The following is a 9,938-nucleotide window of genomic DNA, read 5'->3' on the forward strand; positions in this document are numbered from 1 at the left end:
TCGATCTAATGATAGCATTTTAAATGCCCTTAACATCTACGAATCTTATAGTCTGAACATAATCACCGAAATGCATGAATCTGTGATGTTTAGAGTCTGAATTTAATCATGTCTTGACACTAGATTTCTACAAAATTTGGTATCGCACACATTGATCCAAGTTGCACCAAAATAGAACGTCCATCTTAATAGTTGTCTTTTTTTTAGAAAAGGAGGATGACCCCCGGCCTCTGCATCTGAGCGATGCATACGGCCATTTTATTAATTATTATCACAAGACCTTACAAAGCCATACAACAGCAAGACTAAAGCCACCGTCTAAGCAACAACTGTCGCTATACCTATCCAATTGATGAAGGGGCGTAGATAGTCTGGACCTAATACCAAACAGACATCGCAGCCAAACCTAAACATCTAAGACCTGAGATCCCAACCAGGACGCCTGCCGGGTATGGGCCATCTACCAGTCCGGCGCACTCCTCAACCAGGACGCCTGCCGGGTATGAGGCCGCCGCAGCCACCTGCCACCAATCCTTCTTCAGAGCTGTACTGTTGCATGTACCGAGCCAGGTCTCTCTGCCATCAACGCCACCACGACGCCCGACAGCGTCGTCCTCCTACGCGAGTCCATCCTCCCACGGCGAACTCCAAATATGCACTGCGCCACGCCGTCAAGATCCGTCGCCATCAGTGTGTAGGATGAAGCACCGCTCCACCAAAGAATCCGTCCTCTGGTCCCTTCACGTGTGTACCTCCAAGAATGACGCCACCAAGGGAGGAACGACACCAGAGCGCCGCTGTCATCCGATCATCCGATCTATGGTTTCCCCAAAGGTAGCAGAGAGTGGCCTTAAACTTCTCCACGGCGATGCCTTCAAGAAAGGAACAACGCAGATAGCGCCGCCACCGCCAGCCTTAGCAAAAGCCGAAGGCAAGTTTTCACCCAGATCAGTTCGAAGGGATCCAACTCTCGTGCACAGGCCGCCGTCACCACCAGCACCATCAGGCAGGCCCTGGAGTACCGGCAGATCAGCGAGCCGCCGGCACCACGGCATCCAAATCGCCGGCCACGCCGGGCCGCCGCCATCCGCCGCGCCGTCCGGGTCAGAGACGAAGCCGCCGACCGCGCACAGGGACCGCCGCCGAGAGCCCAGCGCCCGCCACTGCTTGCCGAAGCCAACCGCCGCCCGAGCACTGGTGCCACCATGGAGCCATCAGATCGGGGAGGAAGACATCGCACGCTGACCACCCTCACGGACCCCGCCGCACGCCCGAGCGCCGGCGCCATCGTGGCGCCATCAGATCGGGAGGGGGAGGAGGAGGAGCCCGCGCCTCGCCGCCCCGCGCAGACCACGCCGCCGCCATCGCCGCAACGCCACCAAAGGGGAGCCCCTCAGATCCGCCGAGCCGAGCCGAGCGCCGCCGCGAGGGCCGGCCGGCCCGCGCCGCTCAGGAACCTCGCGAGGAGGAAGGGAGCCCCGCCGCCGCCGACGCACGCGCGGGCTTTGCCCGGCAGCGTCTCCTAGCGGCGGTGAGGGAGAAGGAAAGCGAGAAAGGGGAGCGGCAACGGCGATCTAGGGTTCCGCCCAGGCCGCTCGCGGGAGCGGCACGAGGGACGGGAGTATTTCTTTAAAAATCTGATGTTTGGAACCGAATGTTAAAACCATCTTAATAGTTGTCTGGGCATAAAGATATTGTTACTTGGTCTAACACCAATTTCTGCACACACTGAACCATGTCTGATTGCAATGATCTACCCGAGGACAAATTACAAATATTCCATCTCTGGATACTGTAAAATTATAAGACAAACGATACCACAACATGTTCGTAGATTATCATCAGTGAGGATAGCAGAAAAATTGAGTGGTTTAATGCATCATTTTAGGTTGATTTTTTCATCACAAACAACGATCAAAATAGCAGACCAACTAAACTGAAATGGTGAACTGAAGGAAGATTTATGTCAAACATTTTTCAGCATCTTATAGCCAGGTTTTGGAACGAAAGGTTTACCTGTGGACTGTGGTAACTTGCTACTACCTATGTGCTACAATCCTTTTCCAAAAAAAAACCAGCGTGCTATAATATCTTAGGTACATTTAGTTATATACTACGCGAAAAATTTCAGTATGGTGCATGTGTGGTAAAGTATTCCTACAATTATGCAAGCCATGTGGCTAAAGTACTGTTAGGGCTGAAATATTGTGCAATCTTCACTGTGTGCGAAATTAATAGTGGAAGCACTAAAGATACCAGAAATAATGTAAACTACACATGTTACGTTTGCGGAGGGAATGGTAAAAGCTAAGTCACCTCATATCTTCTAGCAGCTCTCTCAGCTTCGCAATAGATGTCATTTCATCCTAAATGTCAATGTCTTTTATGAATCATCTGGGAAAGGCACTTTGTAGATCACATCCTTGATAATCCTCTTTATATCCGGCTTTTGTGAGACTGATACAAAGGCTTGACAATGATAATGCCCCCGAATCTTGTGATAGACCTCATGCGCTAGAGTTGTTTTCCTCAATCCACCAAAACCAACAATGGACAACACCCTGCGATGACGCTTGGTCGACCTGTCTCCTTCCATCATCCATTGGCAAGATCGCCTCTTGGACCGTCAATGCCCACAAGGTGTGCTTCCTCTGCAGAAAGAGCAGACAGCCGAGGATCCACGGCTGCATGGTCAGAGGAGGTGCTACAGGCAATATCGTCCAGCTTGCAACTGCCCTTCAGCTCTTTCACTTTCTTGACGCGAGCCTTCAGATCATCAACTTGGTTGTGATTCCACGCCGAGACCCAAGTGTCTTTAGACGGTGAGCAGTCTTGCGAAAGAAGTCCATGAAGCTTCCATGGCGCCCGCCACTGCCAAGCTGATGAATGAACTTGTCGACACAATCTTCGATGTCATAGGCCAGCTCTCTCACCAGCGATATACATGCCTTCACTTCGACATCTGGATCAACTAGCATGGTGTACTTCTGGACCGCAGCACGCATGCTAGTCAGCTCGGATTTGAGGGAGCGGATCTCGCGACGGACCCCTTTCAGGCAGCCGCACTCACCGGCAAGAAAAGCGGTGAGCTTCACCAGGAGGGGACCCAACGTGCCCAGTGAAGCGCTCACCACCGGCGCCATCAGTCTCTGTCTCTACTCCTTGTTCTGCACTCCAGCTCTTGTTTGTGTGTGTGATGGTTGTGGGGAGAACTCAGACAAGCAGGAACACGGATGAAGGCCTTGTTACCAGACCAGTTGCAAGATTTACCTTGGATAATAACGATGGCTGGCATGTGCATTTGGTCAACACGCCTCACGCGCTGCTAGCATGTGCTGGAGCTGGGCCTGAGTAAGTTAATAACAACTTATGTCAGGTCACAACAGGTAGGGAGAGCCTCGTTAGCAGTAATGAATTCAGGTTAATTATAAAACCGAGGCAAAACTTTTGGCCCTCAAGCGTTCATCTCGATAGCCACTTGTACTACATATTATAGTTACACTTTGTTTTACGCGCTGGGTGCGCGTACGCGGATCTCATACAAGCATCACAGCTGGATTCAAACCTCGATTAGTCAATGGCGGCAACTGTACACTAGCATTCAGATAGGACAGAGACGAATGGCCAATGTATCGACTTTTTTAGCACCTAAATTGGATTTTGTTTTATGGCTGAAATCATGTATGTAAGCCCTTTCAGTTTTCGCCATCCAAATTCAACCCCTCTAGTCACCTTCTCTAAAATAACACTAGTGCATATCCACAAGCCCCCCATTTCGGATCCGAATTCGGATCGGGTCAACGAACCAAGATTGTTTCTGCTATGATGTGCCTTAGGCTGTTTTATGTTGTGGAAAATAAACAGCAGCTGTCTAGAGAGAGAATAGTGGTTTCAAAAAGTAATTTGTTAATACCTGTCGATGCATTTCGGCGCACAATCTACTCTGTTTGCGCGTAGCTGCAGCTCAACTACTGAAACAGACATAGATGGCGAGATTACGGCACAGCTTCATCCAATAGAAGAAACAGCTAAACCATGCATGCCAGTTAAGTATCATACTTGTATGGGCCAGGCATGAAGAGAGCATTTCCTGACTGTACCACCGATGTGCACGTCCTTCTCAGCTGCATAAAACGAAATAATAGGAGGGTGAATACATGTAAGATGTACCTAACTGCTACTTTCTGGATTTACACCAAGCCTAGCAATTACCACAAAGTTTTTGTAATTTTTTTGTAAAACCAATTGTGACTACGGTGCTATTTGTACACGGACAAGGGGGGTATACATGTGTCGCTTACTCACTTGTGAACAAAAAGGAACGCTCGGGAAAAATCTAATCACTAATGATACTGATAACAACATGGAGATCAACCACAAAGTGGCAAGTTGAACTATTTGCAAGAGATAGCCGATAGAGCAGCCGAGTCAATGCAAGAACCTGGCGGCTCAAGTGGAAATGTGGAATATCTCTAGGAGCCTCAGACGTCCATATCAACTCCATAATAAAGAACCTAAAACGCGGTGAACTTCATGCGCCTACCACTTTCTGTTCAGCAGGATAATGACATCCACCCAGTTGGAATAGCCAGTTTCAGATTAAAAGTTAGCACTAAAAACGTTCAAACGGCAACTTCACCCAGCACGACGCGCCATGGGCAGTAATTTTGCTTCATCTAGAACAAAACCAGCAGCTGTTTAGAGACAAAATTATGGAGCCAAAGATTAATGGGCAAACACATGTCGACACATTTCTAATCAAACAAGATTAGCAAATCTTACCTCACCTTTGCACCAACTCTGAATGCACGCTCAACCACCGAAACAGACATGGATGGCAGGATTAGGGGACATCTTAATCATTGCACCTCCAAACACGCACTCCATACAATTATAGAGGAAACATCATAATCATTCCGGTTCAGTGGTTGCATTATACTTGGTTATTGAGCATGCCTGAAAGGAGCGTTTCTTGGTATGTTGGTTGGTCGATTTACCAGATGAAAGCTGCAGAAAAGCATGTAGCAGCAGCAGCAGCACTCCAAATACTACTACTACAAAGAGAGCAAACTGATGATAGGCCTTCAAACTTACTGCAAAGATAGCCGGCCATCAGAATATTCTACGAGCTTTTGGGATGCCAGGATTGCTGCAAAGGTAGACGTTAGCCTTCTCGGTTTCATAAAAAGGAGCAGTATAAAAGACAGTAAAAGAAGGATAAATTCATGTGTGGTTGCTGCCCAACTTTCTATGGCTTTACATCAGGACAGTGATGCAGGGTGACTGGCAGTTGCAACACTTGCATAGATCTGAGGGCAGTAAACAAATATCCTGTTTCAGATATGTCATCCAGAAGAACTTAAATATCTGAATATGATTAAAATACCTGAAGTATGACGACAAGGAGCTACATCGGAATTTCAGTCAGACAGCCGCAGATTATTTTTGCAAAATAATAGTAATAATGAGGACTTGTCCTCTGTGGACAGATGAAATGAATATGGGGCATTGACTTGTGAACAAGAAAGGAACACCCAGGGAATCTAATCACTTATAAGCATAGCGATAACAACATAGAGATTATCCACAAAGTCATGATATATCTGCAAGCGATTGATGATAATAGCTAACTCAAGAAGAGCAGAAAATATCTAGGACGATATATGTTTAACTGAACCATTCAAACATTGTAAACACCAGGCCACATTAAATTAAATACACAATGCGGACATGTAAAAAGTTGGGTAACTTCATGTGTAATTGCTGCAACTTTCTATGATCAGGACAATGATGCAGGGCAATTGGCAATTGCAACACTTGCATAGATCTGATGATAGTAAACAAATATATTGTTTCAGATATGTCATCCAGAAGAACTTAAATATCTGAAGACGACGGGCTACATCGAAATTTCAGTCAGGCAGATTATTTCGCAAAAATATTAATGAGGTCTTGCTCTCTGTGGACAGATGAAATGAAAATGGATGCATTGACTTGTGAACAAGAAAAGAACACCCAGGGATTCTAATCACTAATAATCATAGTGATAACAACATACAGTAGAAATTATCCACAAAAGCCATGGTATATCTGCAAGAGATAGATGAGACTAGCTAACTCAAGAAGCCGGAGACTAGAGCGGAAAATATCTAGGAACATATGTTCAACTGAAGCATTCACACATTGTAAAGACCAGGCCAAATTGAATTAAATGAATCAAAAATCATCAAACACATTGTTTGCTAGTACCAACAAAACAATTTATCACCTAGGTTCCAAATGCTCAATTCAGAATCACAGTGGACATCTCCCCTGTAACTAATATAGCAGATTGCTGCTCCTATGTACAACACCAATTCTGTTCTACAAATCGTCGTGTTTCCTTTCTTTCTTCTATAAATACATAAAAACATAAAACAGAAGCAATCAGCAACCTTTTTTCTTTGGGTTCAGAGTTCAGGACTATCGCTGCACCATCGTGTCGGCATGGCCGTCTTCCAGCCTCCAGCTCATGCTCCGGCTTCTCGAGCCATGGCTGAACACGGCGGAATGATCCGATGCCTCGGTCATCTCCTCGGGCCTCATGTGGGAGGACGAAGCGTGGGAGCTCGCCGAATGACCGCGGCCGAAGCAGGCAAACATATTGCGGAAGACGCGTCGAATGGCGCTCCTCTCGGTCGACCGGCTCTGCCTTGACCCCCACGAGATCCTCCTCGGCGCGCCGCCGTGGTTGAAACCGCCGTCCATCTCCGTGTAAACGACCGGGAGCTCCCTCTCCTCGGGCCTCCTCCCGCCGGCGAACCTCCCGACGGCGAACCCGCCTCCGGGCAGCCTCCAGATGGTCAGGCCCACGGTGGTCTCCTCCTCGGCCCCGGCGCTGGCGGCCTGTGACCTTGCCGCCGCGGTGTCGGTGGGCATCTCGTGGCGGCAGACGGGGCACGAGTTGCGGAGCTGCAGCCAGGGGAGGATGCAGTCCTCGTGGTAGATGTGGGCGCAGGGCATCTCCCTGGCCTCGGCGCCGAGCTCGAAGGGCTCCTTGCAGACGGCGCAGTGGCAGTCGGCGGCGACGTGGGAGGCCGCGATGGCGACGGTGGGCATGGACTCGACGGCCGCCTTGGACGCCGGCGGGGTCTCGCGGGCCCGGGTGAGCCCGCCGGCCTCGATCTGCGCGAGCTGGCCGAGGAGGCGCTCGAAGCCGGACCCCATGAGGAAGTCCGACATGCTCTCCGGCAGCGGGCGGAGGCCCGAGCCCGCCCCGTCGTCGTAGAAGAGCTCGAAGCTGCTGGCCGCGGCGAGCGCGCTGTCGTCGTCGCCGTTGTTGTCTTCCCCCGCTGCCGCCCCCGCGCCGAGCGCCGAGCGCCGCAGCACGATGACCGGGTTGAACGGCGCGCGGTCGCCCCCTCCCCCAGCGGAGGCGGCCGCGGCAGCAGCAGCGGCGGCCCGGCGGCTGCGGCGGAGGCGCAGGTCGTTGGCGTGGTGCGCGCGCGGGCGGCGGAGGTAGGCCGGGGCCGGCGGGGTCCGGCGCATCTCCTCGAGGAACCCGCCGCCGCAGTCCGGGCAGGCGACGTCGCCGCCCCCCTCCGGCGACGACGCGGCGCGCACGAAGCGGTCGCAGCTGTAGCACCAGTAGGACGCCGCGCTGGCGGCGGGGGAGGTATCCATGGACCGAGAAGCACGGAAAGAAAAGATCCTGACTTTGACTTTTTCCCCCGAGCTCAGATCTGGGCGGCAGAGCTCAGCACCGGAACGCTCCTCCCTTGGCCGGCGGTTATGCCTCACCCTCGGTGACCGGTCCGGCGACGTAGAAGAGGAGAGCGTCGGATCCCGTGACCGGCGGCGAGGGTGGAGGAGAAGTGGTGGGAGGAGGAGGAGGAGGTGGGGGGCTGGTTGTTGGGTGGGGGAAAGCCGGAAGGGAATGGAGGAGACGGTGGGGTGGGGGAGGGAGGGGGTTTTAACCGGCGGGCGACAAATCAAAGCGCGTGGAAATGGAAACGGAAGCGGGGAGGAAATGGTGGCTGTGGGTGTGGGGAATGAGAATGGCGTGAGCGTGACGGTCGGTCTCCGACGCGGCTTGCTTCGTCGCCGTTTCTTTTCCTCTTCTTGCCGGAATTGCCGCCGAGGAGAGGAGGCCACCGTTTGTACTCCTCCATTTTGGTTTGGTTTGGTGGCAGACACGGTTGCGCCGGAAAAATTATTATGTTTTATCATAAAAACTATTATGTTTTATCATAAATTTTGCAGATAAATACTTGGCTGCCATATGCACATGACAGATGTGTTTTCAAAATTTTGTGGAACATCTAAAAATATGATTTTTTTTTATTATTATTATCACTGTAAACTAAATGGTGCAAATAGGCTCGAGAGCACAAAATCCACTTTGGATAGCTGTCTATCTACAAATAAAAACTACACATACAAAGTTATTTTCTTTCAGGGATGTATTCATATTCGCTGAAGCAATGAATCGGACTTTTGGGTTTTCTTCAATCTTTCTTTTACTCCCTCCGTCCCAAAATATAAGAACGTTTTTCACACTAACGTTCTTATATTTTGGGGCGGAGAGAGTAGTAAAGAAGGATGTCCCGGCTTTGATAATTTCCTAAAACCAAAAAGACTATTCATTTGGTGAGCAGGGGAAATGTGTTTGTGAATTCTTCAAGTCATCTTGGACTAAAAAAATGCCCCAGCTAGCCTTCATTTCCCCCCAAAACAAAGAAAAGTACAGCAAGACCTCTCCATGTTGGATGCTTCTTGGGTCCATCCGCCCAAATCCCAGCCAAAACAATTAACTTCCCGATTAAGCCGACTAAAAACGTGTCTTATAGCAAACCAAGGCATAGGGATAACCTCCTCCTTCCCCATGCCTTCCTGTGAATGAAAGCGACAAAGCCAAAAAGTGATTAAGAAACGGATAACCATCCAGGCTGGGGACGGAGGAGTCAAAGTCAAGGCTGGCGCGCTACCTGCCGGCCCTCCCGTCTGCCGGTGCCGGCCATCACCGGCGACCGACGGCGACGCGCCAAGTGACACAGCCCCGGGTCGTCGCCGCCGCTGGCCGCGTTTTCCAGATGGACGGAGATTTCACGCACTCCGTCGCACGGTAAGATGCCGGCGATCTTTTTGCGGATGCCCAAAAGTGCGTTGGCGCAGAGAAATTAGAGCTTTAGGCGTGATCGGCGCGTGCTTAGTCTAATCGGTGGAGTAAATTAACGGTGATCGAGAACAAGACAAGAGTGCTCCGGCTGGCTGGCTGGCTCAACCGGAACCGGCCGGTTCCTTGATCACATGAATTAATTATTAAACCAATTAGGAATATATATATCTATCTAGTATACGAGTATATATTAACAAACTAATTAAGAATCTGTGTACTATATCAACCAACCAATTAAGAATATGTCTATATCTTTCTTTTTCTTTCTAGAACGCACCGTGCGGAGGCGTATCAAATTCACACAAGAAGAGCCGAGACACAGCGCCCTTCGGCGTACAACGGCACAACCCTAATCGGAGGGGATAGCAATCACACCACACCAAAGACCCACAAGTGCAACGACGCAAAACCCGCCTTGTCCAACCCCAAGCGAGAAATGGCGAAGAGAGAGGGCGCGGAGGGCCGAGACCCGCGTCGCAGCCAAAGATGACATCGAGCCACACTGAATCAACGAGCCTTAGCGTCTAAGAGAATCGCCAAGTGGTCGGAAGCAGACGGACCTGAGGAAGACGCCATCCAAGAGGTGTCGATGACGAAGTACATTGCGCCCCATAGGCACATACCCGCGACAACGAGCAAAGTAACACACCAGCCAAGCCTCGCCGCTGAAACTCACGAGGTAACCAACTCCAGCTTCCTCTCAGGTAGACTCCATGAGCACCTAGGTAGCGCCTCCAAGGAGGGGACAACACCGTGCCGCCATCACTACATGGCCTGAAGA

General features: G+C 50.4%; 1 protein-coding gene and 1 pseudogene across 1 annotated transcript; both read right to left on the reverse strand.

The window, feature by feature from the left end:
• Positions 1 to 2,180: 2,180 nt before the first annotated feature.
• On the reverse strand, positions 2,181 to 3,316 carry LOC119343695 (annotated as a pseudogene).
• A 2,870-nt stretch (positions 3,317 to 6,186) lies between these two features.
• On the reverse strand, positions 6,187 to 7,944 carry LOC119359344 (E3 ubiquitin-protein ligase RDUF1-like). Its single transcript, XM_037625581.1, has one exon. The coding sequence runs from the start codon at positions 7,660 to 7,662 to the stop codon at positions 6,463 to 6,465; it is 1,200 nt and encodes a 399-aa protein (XP_037481478.1). The 5' UTR covers positions 7,663 to 7,944; the 3' UTR covers positions 6,187 to 6,462.
• Positions 7,945 to 9,938: the final 1,994 nt, after the last annotated feature.

The sequence above is a fragment of the Triticum dicoccoides genome, chromosome 1A (genome assembly GCF_002162155.2).
Source record: "Triticum dicoccoides isolate Atlit2015 ecotype Zavitan chromosome 1A, WEW_v2.0, whole genome shotgun sequence".
NCBI classification, from domain to species: Eukaryota; Viridiplantae; Streptophyta; class Magnoliopsida; order Poales; family Poaceae; genus Triticum; species Triticum dicoccoides.

Excerpts from the sequence above, each read along its gene's own strand:
- LOC119359344 (XM_037625581.1), bottom strand. The coding sequence starts at position 7,662 with ATGGATACCTCCCCCGCCGCCAGCGCGGCGTCCTACTGGTGCTACAGC.